Source organism: Esox lucius, chromosome 16 (genome assembly GCF_011004845.1).
Source record: "Esox lucius isolate fEsoLuc1 chromosome 16, fEsoLuc1.pri, whole genome shotgun sequence".
NCBI classification, from domain to species: Eukaryota; Metazoa; Chordata; class Actinopteri; order Esociformes; family Esocidae; genus Esox; species Esox lucius.
The window spans coordinates 9549992-9563518 of NC_047584.1; the positions used below are offsets into that span (position 1 = coordinate 9549992).

The following is a 13527-nucleotide window of genomic DNA, read 5'->3' on the forward strand; positions in this document are numbered from 1 at the left end:
GACACAGGCCGAGAGACACCCACATGCACACGGGAAGAACATGCACAGACATGTCACAGAGACAAGGAGCGTGAGCAATGCCGTTATGAGAGTTTTTACATTTCTTCCCTCTCCCTGAGCAGCAACTTAGTCACATCGACTGAGACAAATCCAGTTAAGTAGCAGGCGTGTTTGTGTGTGTGTGTGTGCATGTGTGTGTGCGTGCATGTGTGTGTGCGTGCGTGTGTGTGTGTGTGTAATAGCAGATTCCACAGCCACACACACGCATGACAGATACTGATTTCTCAGATCCCACCTAAAGCTGCTCTGGGATTTTCTAAATACCTTCTTTTCTCCACTGCCACCCACACACACACACACACACACACACACAAAACACACACTATGCTGCTACTTGCACCTGGAGAAAATCAATGTGTGTTTAATTAAATGTAGAATGTAAAGTCAGACAGCAGATATGGGTAAATCCCTTAAGGGTTACATGTTACATGTTGGATGAATTCTCCCTTTCCCCCAACCCTTTCTCTCTGTCCCTGTTTAATCAAGGCAGGGCTAGAGGGACCCGTCAATGTTGTGAACCTGTCATCCCTTCATGTTTTTCATAAAAAAGATTACATTTACCTCAGATTCCAACATCTTAAGGTCTGAGTATGGCTTTATACAAATAAAATTGCCTAGCACTAGGATGGAGTTCATGGTTTAGTAGCTTCTAACAACAAAAATGACATAATACTAAGATGGAATCCGATTACCTAGCACTATTGCCTAGCACTATTGCCTAACATTACTGTCTAGCACTATTACATGGCACTATTGCCTAGCACTATTGCCTAGCACTATTACCTAGCACTATTGCCTAGCACTACTGCCTAACATTACTGTCTAGCACTATTACATGGCACTATTGCCTAGCACTATTACCTAGCACACTTGCCTAGCACTATTACCTAGCACTATTACCTAGCACAAATAACTTGCGTTCTCGCATAAAAATGCTGTGTGGGTGGCTGGGGAGAGAGTCTTACGTTTCTTGTGCTGGATGATGATGTCCCAGATGGAGCGTCGAGAGCAGGGGTCAACCCCAGTGGTGGGCTCATCCAGGACAACCAAGCGAGAGCCCCCGATGAAGGCAATGGAAATTGACAGCTTCCTCTTCATGCCTCCGGACAGAGTGCCCACCCTCTTGTGCCTGTGGGAGTACATGCCTGTCTCTTCCAGGATCCTGGGTTAAAAGGAAGAAGGAAACGGATTGCTTTATGTTGAAAATATCACTTTGACTCACTTCATTCATAATCACATCTTTATATATATATATATATATATATAAGCTTAGAGCTGAAGCAACCTCTGCCACAGTCACCACAATGTTAGAAGCAATCGAGGTGCTAAGGCAGTAAATCTTTACAGTCATTACATCTGGCGATGCTTGCTTTTCCTAACCTATAGGTAATCTGAGACACAGTGGCCATGTGGTAAATCATTCCGTACTTGCGAACTTGGTCTTGCAGTTCCCTTGGTGACCAGTGGGGTGCCTTCATCTGTCCATAGAGGAGGAGGTGTTCCTTTGCGGTCATATGGTCAAAGTGGACGTCGTACTGCATGCACACACCCAGCTCCTGGCGGACGTCATCAATGTTCCTCCCCATATCCTTCCCGTACACCTCAATGGTGCCAGAGGAGGGGGCAAACAGACCAGTGAGCAGAGACCTGGAATAGAAGATATCAATTTGTCACTGTCAAAGCCTTACGTCATGTGAAATAAAGTTCTCAATAGGGAAGAAATTGGGTGGAAAAATACATGAGTTAAACCCTTTCAGCATGTTAAATCCCTAACTCAAATTCAATACCAAAGTGTGCTTAATTGCATAAACTGTATACTGCGATATAAGCTAGCGTGTGAATGCATAAGCTACGGTATAAGCTTGCATATTAGCTAAGCTATCTATGTATAGTATTATATCTAGTGTTCCTAGATAAAATGCTATATATACATAGCAGCCTGATACATCTCCATGAAAGAACGCTAGTGTATTGCATGGTCTGTATGGTTAAAGAGGACTTAAGTAGACCGTAGAGAAAGGGTCCTCACATGGTAGTGGTCTTGCCAGCTCCGTTGTGTCCCAGCAGAGCAGTCACTTGTCCCTCATAGAATTTAACACTCAGGTTTTCAATGGCCGCTCGGTCCCCATAGGTCTTGGTGAGCCCATAGAGTGCCACGCCCACAGGAAGACCAGATACCTCCTCTTCCATATGAGAGGGGGAGCTGTCCTTAGCTGAGGGGTGGGGGTGGGGCATAAGGATGGGGTGAAAGAGGGAGGGAGGTGTGAAGAGAGCACAAAACAGTGGGGTGGAGAGAGAGATTGAGCAATGAGGCGAGAGAAAGAGTTTACTCACAACGCCACACACTCAAAACATAAAACATCCCAGTCGTGTGTGGATAAGTCGCACTTGAGAAGGGTTATTCTGTTGCACCACTATACCTTTGTCATTCATCTCATCGGGGAAGACGGAGATGTTACTCTTCAAGATGTTGGCGAAGAGCAGTCCCCTGTTGACCTTCTTAGGGCTTTCACTGCAGCAGCAGAACATCCCAGTCCAGAACGAGGGCATCACCGGGAAGTACCAAGGCTTAGCGATGCCATACTTTCCTGATGGGTACAAATGATAGGATGAATAGAGAAAGAGCAATATGAAACATCCCACAGGAGTGGGTGTAATTTCCATTTCAATTAAGCCAATTGAGGAAATCTAAAAAGGAAATATGCTGTATTAAACACTGTGTCTTTTAATGACTTTAATGACCAGGTCATTACCTGGAAAGACCAGCCGGATGTAGGCTCCAATGATGAAATAGCAAAGTGAGTCAATGAGGAGAAGCCAACACAGCCAGCCAAAAGACGACTTGTCGTCAGCCAGGGGTGAGGTGTACTGGTTGCTCCACTGGATACCTACAGAAAGTCCAATTTCAGTTACTATGTTAGCTCTGTCTCTCCATGTGGCTGTCTTGTCATGAGTTTGTTTTGCACAGCATCCGTGACGGCTTTGTGACACAGTGCGCTCGAACACACAGACAACACACAGGCAGGACATCTCAGCATGTCATACCTTCTCCCTGGATCTCGTAGCGAGAGATGTATTGACTGGCGTAGCTGAAACAGGTGGGGGCAAACAAACTCTGCAGGGAATCAAGAGGCACTGATAAGGCACGACACCATGACATCGACACAAACATGTCAGTCCCTCGCTCCATCCCAAAAGAGCAGTTTCCACTCTCTAGCGCACGTTTTTAAAGAGCTTTTCCCTCACCAGTGCACTCTTGGTGAAGAACGATAGCGAGTTCTCCATCGACATCACTATGATGAATGGGAAGAAGCTGATCAGGTAGATGAGGCTGCCACTCAAACCCGCAATGTTGGTCTGGTCAAAGAAGGAGCTCACCAGGAAACTGATGGCCAGGATGCTACAAAATAGAGGAGAGGAATTGCTGTCACTATACTGGACCTGACACACACACACACACTCAGACACTCACAGACAGTCTGCCATCTTAAAGAAAGCATACCTGAGTCCATAGTCAGAGAGGTAGAGGAAGAGCAGGAAGCCGTCACTTTTGGGTAGGATTTGTCCTGCTTTAAGTATAAAGGTGAGGATGATGATGGTGACGATGAGGAAGCAGGCGCTCTCTATGAACCATGCGAAAAAGTGGCTCATGGGATTGACCCCCATCATTTTCATATACTGTAAGTGAGGGGTGTGGTGGGATCAAAGGGAAGCCATTAGAAGATTAGGGGTAAAGGTACTCATTTGACTAAGTTGAAGGTAAAAGTTTGATTTTGACAAGGGAGATGGCCGGCTTACTGTACCTCATGGAGTCTGAGCTCTCTCTCATGAACCAACTTCTTGACAAAGTTAGCGATGAACAGAACCCAGGCAACCATCAAGGCCAGGGGGAAGACGAAGGAGATGCTGTTTAGGTACCTAAGGGTGAGGAATGACAGCTGTCAATCAACATTTAGAGTTACCGTGCATATTCCTAACATACAGGTGCAGCTCAAAATATTTGAATATTGTGGAAAAGCTCATTTTGTTCCGTAATTCCAATCAAAATGTGACACCTTCATATATTCTAGATTCATTACACTTTAAGTGAAACATTTCAAGCCTTTTTCTTTTTGATCTTGATGATTACGGCTTACAGCTCATGGAAATCAAAAGTCCAGTATCTTAAAATATTAGAATAAATCATTTACAATACAGATAGGTAGACCTGAGAAGAGCTCTAATCAGCTAATTAACTGCCTGAGTCTTTAGTACACACAACTACAATCATGGGGAAGACTGCTGACTTAACAGTTGTCCAGAAGACAATCATTGACACCCTCCACGAGGAGGGTAAGACACAGAAGGTTATTGCTGAAAGGGCTGGCTGTTTGCAGAGTGCTGTATCAAAGCATACTCATGGAAAGTGGACTGGAAGGGAAAAGTGTGGCAGGAAGAGGTGCACAAGTAACAGGGATGAGAGGATTGTCAAGCAAAGCCGATTCAAGAACATGGGGGAGCTTCACAAGGAGTGGACTGAGGCTGGAGTAAAAGCATCAAAAACCACCATGCACAGACATGTCCAGGAAATGGGCAACAAGTGTTGCATTCCTAGTGTCAAGCCTCTCCTGAACCAGAGACAACATCAGAAGCGTCTTACCTGGGCAAAGGAGAAAAACAAAGTCCTCTCTTCAGAGGAAAGTACATGTTGCATTTCATTTGGAAATCAAGGTCCCAGAATCTGGAGGAACAGTGGAAAGGCACAGAATCCAAGTTGCTTGAAGTCCAGTGTGAAGTTTCCACAGTCAGTGATGATTTGGGGTCACTTGTCATCTGCTGTTGTTGGTCCACTGTGTTTTATCAAGTCCAGAGCCAATGCAGCCGTTCACCAGGAGATTTTAGAGCACTTCATGCTTCCATCTGCTGACAAGCTTTATGGGGATGCTGATTTCTTTTTCCAGCAGGACTTGGTACCTGCCCACAGTGCTAAAATAACAGGTAACTGGTCTGCTGCCCATGGTATTACTGTGTTAGATTGGTCAGTCAACTCGCCTGACCTGAACCCCATAGAGAATCTATGTATATATCAAGAGGAAAATTAGATACACCAGTCCCAACAACACAGTCGTCTAAAGGCCGCTATCGAAGCAACCTGGGCTTCCATAACATCTCAGCAGTGTAACAGGCTGATTGCTTCCATGCCACACCACACTGATGCAGTAATTTGTGCATAAGGAGCCCTGACCAAGTATTGATACTTGGAAAACATTGCAGGTGTTATGAATTAATTAGCTGATTAGAGCTCATCTCTGGTCGGCATTTCTGTATTGTAAATTGTTTATTCTTATATTTTGAGGTACTGGATTTTTGATTTCCATGAGCTGTAAGCCGCAGTCATCAAGACTGAAACAAAAAAGGCTTGAAATGTTTCACTTTATGTGTAATAGATCTAGAATATATGAAGGTGTCACTTTTTGATTTGAATTACGTAAAATATGTTTTTTTTTGTACATGTAGCTATGCCAACACCCATACAACCCTCTGAGGAGAATACACAATGACGAGCATGCGCTTCATACAACACGCACGCGCTCAAACAGTGCCCCAGAAAGAACCACGACAGCGTTCCAGCACCGTATAATTCAAATAAAGCTTTTGCCATAATCAGATCGGGTACACACTGATACATAGAACTTGGCAAGGTTTATTATAATACCGGTAATATTTCTAAGTGATCGTATCAGGAAAGTTGTGTCCGTAATAAATCAATGCACCGGAGCGGCAGGGATCACCACACTCGCATCCCAAATGACAGCCTATTCCCTTTACCGCAACCTCTTTTGACCGGGGGCCCATAGGGCACTATTTGGGACGTGGACTGTATCTTTCACAGGGCTGGTAGGCAGCCCGGTGGAGAACAGGGGGAGCGTCACAGCCAAGACAAGATATACACATTGGCTTCAGAAGCACCTCGGAGGAAGATGATGTTTGTGGACATTATCCTCATCGAGGATTTATGGCGAAGCGCGTGACGTACTGATGCCCTGGACATTGCGGTTCGTGCGTGATGTTGGATTGGGGCCTGGACGAGAGTGGGGGGGGGGGGGGGGGGGGTTTATGCATGTGTGCATGTCCGTGCTACTTATATCCCTGTCTGTAAGCGAGTGCGCGTGTGTGTGCATTCACGCTCGTTATGCGTTCATTCGTCTTAGAGGGAGTGAGTGTGTCTGCGAGTGAAGATGTGTGCGGGGGCATAGTGAAAGATTATGATTGTGTGGACACGTGTGAATATGAGCGTGTGAGTGCGCATATTTGTATGTGTGTTAGGCCTACTTACTCGTCCTTCATATAGCAGGGATAAGGGAAGGCCTGTACCTGGACAGCCGGCTCAGTGACCTGCTGTCCTGTCTGGGTCTCTGCGAAATTACCAGATGCGCAGTTAAACATCAGATAACATCACATTTTCCTATTTAAGAGCGTCTGCTAAATGACCCAAAATGTACATTCAGACATGCCGCCGCTAGCGTTCTCAACGTTATTAACCTATGATGGCCCGGTCGATGCTCTCCTGAAGGTATACAAAGCCCCGGTTGTAGCGCAGGGTGTTCATGGAGGAGATGTAGGGGTCCTTTATCCAGAAAGGGTTGCGCGTGCGGTCGGTACGCATGGAGTTCTCGATGGACATGCGGATGGTGTAGTCCACCTTGGGAGGCAGCGTGGAGGAGGAGGAGCCAGGGGCGTCACGTCGCTTCCTGGATGATTCATCGTCATTATCCTTGGGCAGCTTAAAGAGGATACCTGAGGATAAAGACGCAGGGACAAAAAAAAAACTGTTAACAGTTTGAAAACAGTCTCTATTCAAACGCAGAAACAGGACAGGGCAGCAGGGTAGCCGAGTGTTTAAGCGCATTAGGCCAGTTACATCATAGGATGGGGTGGAACCCCAAGGCTGTTACAACTGAAAATAATGTTGGTGGTGAAAATAAATATTTGTTCTTAGTCATACTTCCCTGGTAAAATAACAGTAAAAAAACAACAGTTGTCATGTTGGATTCTTTTGGAAAAGTTCAACTTTGGTTGCAAAGGGAACCCACTGAGGGAACCCACTGAGGGAACCCACTGAGAAGAATGATTTCAAATGTGTCTTTTACAACATCCTTCGCTCATCGGGAAGGTGTAATGTTGGATACTTTCTAAATGTAATGTTTAGGCATTCAATTGGTGTCAACTCTATAAAACAAATAAGTATTGAAATTCCAGAGTTCATTAAAAATAGTGCCATTGCTGATTAATTACACTATTTCCTCTTGAACATATAAACTATAGAAAATGTTGCTCATTTAGAAAAATTGTAGCTTGTAGCTTTACAAGCCAAATTGGAAGAAAAAAAACGACTATACATGTTTATACACTTATTTTAAATGATAAGAATACTAACTGGCATAGAGGTCTCTTGTCTGGGTGAGGTGTTCAGCCCTGGCATTAAGCTCATCAGTAGAGTTGAGACCATGGAAGCGGTCAAAGTTAATACAGGAAGACAGGTTCATCATCAGGTTGGACAGAGTGGTGATCTGGGTCACAATGTTCTTGTTCTTCTCCAAGAGGGTTGTCATGTTAGCTAGGGGCAAAAAGAAGGTATTAAATGTAATAATATTAAAAAGTGAAAGAAGATGTAGTATATAGCTAGTTAGCAGGAGATATCTTAAAGTAACTGACCGATGTTTCCAGAGGTGTAGTGCAATGAGGGAAATCATTTTCTTTTAATACAAAGTAAACCAGAAATGGCTATAATGTATTCATTATCTTTTAGAGATACAATGTGTTCTCATCTCCAATGAAAGCTTAGGCCACACATACAAGAACATTATTTAAGTAAACAGTGATCACATGATTTCCCTTGGGCAGTTGCTTTAAAACACATTTCCAAAAAGGCAGGCAGAGGTGGTCAGATGTACATTGTTAAATTTCAAACATAAACACTAAAGAAAATAAGATTGACATTATAAAGAATGTATGAACTAATGAAAACATATATTGTCCCTTAAGGAATGAATGTGTAGGATATACAGTATATAAGGATAAACTATTAGATGTTTGGGATTTTTGGTTATTGGATTCCTTTTTGATATTTTTGATATTTTCATGGAAGATAGAGAACACTGTATAAGGACTGTCTTGTCGGTACCCATTTTTTAAAATAAGACCTTCAAATACAAAACTTACAAAAGTTTTTCAGAGTATCTTTCATCTGGCCCACATCGATGCCTGTCTGCATCGCAATGAAATTCTGAACAAAGGAATTGGCAAGGGAATTCTAGAAAGAAGAAAAAATAAGTTGAATAAAATACAATATGGTGGCTGAAACTTTTAGTTGCTGAAAAAGAAACTACTTTTTAGCTTCCTTCCTAGATAGATGGACTGCATTCCAATTGCCACATTATTCCCTAGATGGTGCACTACTTTTAACCAAAACAAATGGATTCATACCTGGAGCATTGGCAGGGTTTTAGTCAGTATCTTGGCTGACTCCATTACATAGGAAGAGGACTGGAGCCAATCCTGAGAGTACATCTTCAGGCTGGCAAACTGTTGCAGTGTGGCATTGGACTGAAAGACATACAGATAGTAAGCTTACAGTGTAGAGACATTTCTTGTTATGAATCTTCTGGAACTTGATCACCCCTCAAGACAGAAACCACGTGATTTGCTTCAATGTGTAGTGTGGAGCTTGCTTATAAAAGGAGTGCACGTTCTGAGAAGACATTTTATCAAAGTTTACTCTAACCTTAACATTTAACAACCAAACTTCAATTGAGGGATTTGGGACATCAGCTCCGTCCATCACTGAATCACAAAATGTCTGCCTTGGAGAACTACCTCTAGAAAACACAAAAAAGCAGAAGGCTACTGTGTTGTGTGTGTGCACGCACCTTCTCCATGATGGCTCTGGTGAGCGGTGTGTCTGGGCTGTAGAGGACCTGTCCCAGCAGCATGGGCTTGAGGAAGGCCCAGGCTATGGCTCCTCCCGTAGTATTCACCATGTCCAAGTAGAGGTTCATGCAGAAAGGAGCTGACAGGAAAAGAGGAGGTTATACCACATTATAGTCTCACAAGCTTAAAGGGATATGTTGACACTCTAATTTTGACGTATTTTGACGTAATTTTGACGTGAATAAAGCAGGTTTTTATGTTATGCGTCGAAAAAGGTTCGGCTGGAATGGTCCGGTATGAAGTTTCCCTATAATTTCTGTACAATGCCCTACAATGCAAACATTTTATCCAACACTTCGGTTTGGTTTTCGCTGTTGGAGTATTATCGCCGACATGTAGCTGCGCTGAACTGACGTCAGCACAGTTACATGATACACTGTAATGTTACATAACGACGTCATTACACTCTATGGACTAGCCTGCTAATCTGGAGTACTACTGAAACAGCATACGTCTTATCATTATCTAATCCCAAAAAAACGGACGATAAATCAATCAGGAATATGCAAGGCGGGATTCATACTGGCATTGCGAGGGATCTTGAACTTGTCGATCAGCTCATCCATCCTGTGTTCCCTCTGCGTGGAGGGGTCTGACCCCATCATGTTGGGCAGCTTGGAGATGCCGAACAGGGACATGATGCCGTGGCTACACAATGCTCTGGTCACGGTGATAAACGTGGCCTTACTGGACATGGAGCTGGTTTGACCGTGCACCATCTGTGGGGACGAAGAGAGGAGGTTAGGAGAGGGCAGAGAAGAGAGGGAGGAGAGAAGAGGGGGGAGGAGAACACACACCTGTTGGAACTCCGGGTCAGAGACAAGGTTGAGATCTCGTATGGAGAGGAGGTGGTCCTGCAGGTGGGAGATGGCTGGAAGCATCTTGCCCATCATATCAGTCAGGAACTTGACCATCTGCAGGAGGAGCCCCACCGTGCCTTGCATCTCACTTGACAGCATCAGCTATGGAAAGAGACATGGAGGGGTCAACAGCTGAACCTTCAGTCATTAGAACTGCCCTGTAGACAGCAGATGCTTCTGTCATTACAACCCTTTAGATTAGATTAGATTCTAACTTTATCAGCAACTTTAGTCAGCATTTCCCTCTGTAATTAGGACTACCCTTTAGACAGCAGATGTAGACAGATGAACCCTCTATAATGAAGACTAAGCAATAGACAACCTTCTGTGGTTAAACAGCAGATCCCTCTGAGAGCCTGTGGACAGAATCACTTACAGTCTTTTATTATGGGCACCTATCTTAGTGTTTCTTTATTTTAGCAGAGACCAAAAGTGTTGTGTACATTTTCATTTGGCCAAGTATTACACTCCTATACTGCTAATAAACTCATCATCAAACCTTTGATTAGTGGGATCAGTTAAAATGGGTTGATAAGATACTGACTACATCTGGTGGCCTTTTTCTCTGAACCTTTCTGGGACTCGAGATGTGGATAAATGTTTATTCCATTTTCCAATTACCGTGACAATGACAGACACTGCATGGTAGGTTACAGTTAGAACTGCTCACAGATAGAATATCTGCTCTGTTCCTACCTACACAGGCCCCCCTGCCTACACGTGCTGTACATACACACACACCTTGAATGCCACACTCTCCAAGTGGGTGTAGCGAGCCACGATGATCAAGAAGTTGTACCACTGGTTAACTGGCAGGTGGCAGAAGACCTGGAAGAGGAGCTGCTCTGTGCTGTTCATCTGCAGGCTGGTTGGGTCTTTGCAGTGGCGCATGCTAGTCAGCCACGCTAGGATCTGGAGTGCAAAGATGGAGATAGCGTACAAGTCAGATCACTAGAAAGAGGACTAGAATATGTTATTGATAGGTGGGGGATATGTGTGATCTACTGGGGAGATGGTGTGGTTCACCTGGAGGTTACTGTTGGGAATGACGGTCTCCATCATCAGGTGGAGGATCTCAGGTGTGATGTCAGTGAAACGCTGGACCTCCAAAGCAAACGCTGTCTTGTTCCTCAGGAGCTCTGACACTTTTACCACACCTGGGAAACATAATGTTGGTCAGGTTCATCAGGCTTTTATTGCATTTATAGTAGGAAACAAAACACAACAGGCGACTTCCACAACATTCTAGTTTTTTAGTAGAACATTTTTAGACTATATTACAGTACATTTTAGACAGTGATTGCCACAATATGGACTACATTCATTAGCTACTGTCATCGCAGACGCTTTACCATTCATAGTGTAATTAGGCAATGAGCTAACAAATATGTGATGTGATTAGCTTATTAACTCTTAATTAATGAGCAATTAGCTAAATGATAACGTAGCTTAACAAGTGTGGTGATTGGAGTGCCTGAAGTTTGTCTAGTGGGTAAGGCTGCTGTTGCTGCCACCTTGGAATCAAATCCCAAACCCATTGTCCTTCTCACCTGTCTCTCCCCACAATTCATCTGTCTATCTGTCTACCTTTAGTGGTTTAATGTAGAAACATGTTCCTGGAGCAACTCTGAAGTGGAGGCAAGGCCTTAAAAAATACTGTATTAATTACCATCCGGTAATGTAAATGTAAATCCTGTTTATCTTGTTTAAGTTGGTACTTATGCAGTTCCAAAGAGATATCAGAGTTTTACAAATGTCAAAGTTAGATCAGAAATTGTTTCATAATAACACTGGGTGATCTGCGATGTTAATAACATTATAATGTGTGTGAAATGGGTAAAATACGAAATATTGACACAACATTTGTATTTACATTTTACTTTTCATTTACATTGAACTGAGCATGATGAATAGGAAAACCATTTACTGGTCAACAAAGATTTTTAAATGACAATTCCACCAACGGGCAGTCCAAAATGAATATCTTAGAGCCATGCCTCCAATAAGCCACACCTCCAATCTGATTAGGTCCCTCCTTTAAAATATATAAAAGGTTTGAAATTGAACCTTGAACTGGAAAAGATGACGCAGAATTTTGTACCCAAAATGGTTCTTCCAAACACATTCATCATCAATGTTTTCCCCTAACAATATATTCCTAATTTAATATCCATTCATCTATCTTCTTCCGCTTATCCGGGGCCTGGTTGCGGGGACAGCAGTCTAAGCAGAGATGCCCAGACTTCCCTCTCCCTAGACACTTCCTCTAGGTCTTCCGGTGGACACCGAGGCGTTCCCAGGCCAGCCGGGAGACATAGTCCCTCCAGCGTGTCCTAGGTCTTCCCAGGGGTCTCCTCCCGGTGGGACGGGCCCGGAACACCTTCCCAGGAAGGCGTTCAGGAGGCATCCGGAACAGATGCCCAAGCCACCTCAGCTGACCCCTCTCGATGTGGAGGAGCAGCGGCTCTACTCTGAGCTCCTCCCGGGTGACCGAGCTTCTCACCCTATCTCTAAGGGATCGCCCGGCCACCCTGCGGAGAAAGCTCATTTCAGTCGCCTGTATCCGGGATCTTGTCCTTTCGGTCATGACCCAAAGCTCATGACCATAGTTGAGAGTAGGAACGTAGATTGACTGGTAAATCGAGAGCTTCGCCTTGCGACTCAGCACTTTCTTCACTACGACAGACCGATGCATCAACCGCATTATTGCAGAAGCTGCACCGATCCGTCTGTCAATCTCCCGTTCCATCCTTCCCTCACTCGTGAACAAGACCCCTAGATACTTAAACTCCTCCACTTGAGGCAAGCACTCTCCACCAACCTGAAGTGGGCAAGCCACCCTTTTCCAACTGAGAACCATGGCCTTGGATTTGGAGGTACTGATTTTCATCCCCACCGCTTCACACTCGGCTGCAAACCGTCCAAGTGCATGCTGAAGGTCCTGGTTTGAAGGGGCCAACACGACAACATCATCCGCAAAGAGCAGAGACAAAATTGTGTGGTCCCCAAACCTGACACCCTCCGGCCCCTGGCTGCGCCTAGAAATTCTGTCCATAAAAATTACGAACAGAACCGGTGACAAAGGGCAGCCCTGCCGGAGTCCAACATGCACTGGGAACAAGTCTGACTTACTGCCGGCAATGCGGACCAAGCTCCTGCTTCGGTTGTACAGGGACCTGACAGCCCTTAGCAAAGGACCCAGGACCCCATATTCCCCAAGCACCCTCCACAAGATGCCGCGAGGGACACAGTCGAATGCTTTCTCCAAATCCACAAAACACATGTGTATTGGTTGGGCAAACTCCCATGAACCCTCCAACACCCCGTAGAGGGTATAGAGCTGGTCCAGTGTTCCACGGCACGGACGAAAACCACACTGTTCCTCCTGAATCCGAGGTTCTACTATCAGCCGTATTCTCCTCTCCAGTACCCTGGCACAGACTTTCCCAGGGAGGCTGAGAAAGTCTAATTTAATATGTAAAAAGGTATTTGTTTACCTGGAAGGGTCATTTTGATGTTTAGTGTGCTCAGGCTGCTGAAGTTCAGGCCAAATATCTCGGTGAATGTATCAGTCCTGTATCACACAAACACACACACACACATACACACTGTCAACAATTATGTGGTTTTAAGCAAC

At 44.5% G+C, this 13527-nt stretch overlaps 1 protein-coding gene across 5 annotated transcripts in view; it reads right to left on the minus strand.

Annotated features, from left to right (window-relative positions):
• The window catches only part of abca12 (ATP-binding cassette, sub-family A (ABC1), member 12), a 93884-nt gene that overhangs the window by 27539 nt on the left and 52818 nt on the right, over window positions 1-13527 (minus strand). For all 5 annotated transcript variants that reach the window (XM_029125891.2, XM_034286790.1, XM_034286791.1 and 2 more), the window contains 20 exons: window positions 13388-13464; window positions 10917-11047; window positions 10632-10802; window positions 9828-9992; window positions 9554-9749; window positions 8970-9109; window positions 8527-8646; window positions 8263-8353; window positions 7478-7657; window positions 6583-6837; window positions 6377-6455; window positions 3864-3978; window positions 3563-3738; window positions 3307-3460; window positions 3106-3175; window positions 2814-2948; window positions 2481-2648; window positions 2090-2273; window positions 1489-1707; window positions 1026-1222 (listed from right to left, as the gene is read on the minus strand). In XM_029125891.2, the coding sequence (XP_028981724.2) occupies window positions 1026-1222; window positions 1489-1707; window positions 2090-2273; window positions 2481-2648; window positions 2814-2948; window positions 3106-3175; window positions 3307-3460; window positions 3563-3738; window positions 3864-3978; window positions 6377-6455; window positions 6583-6837; window positions 7478-7657; window positions 8263-8353; window positions 8527-8646; window positions 8970-9109; window positions 9554-9749; window positions 9828-9992; window positions 10632-10802; window positions 10917-11047; window positions 13388-13464 (3023 nt within the window). The remainder of the gene's footprint in view (window positions 1-1025; window positions 1223-1488; window positions 1708-2089; window positions 2274-2480; window positions 2649-2813; window positions 2949-3105; window positions 3176-3306; window positions 3461-3562; window positions 3739-3863; window positions 3979-6376; window positions 6456-6582; window positions 6838-7477; window positions 7658-8262; window positions 8354-8526; window positions 8647-8969; window positions 9110-9553; window positions 9750-9827; window positions 9993-10631; window positions 10803-10916; window positions 11048-13387; window positions 13465-13527) is intronic.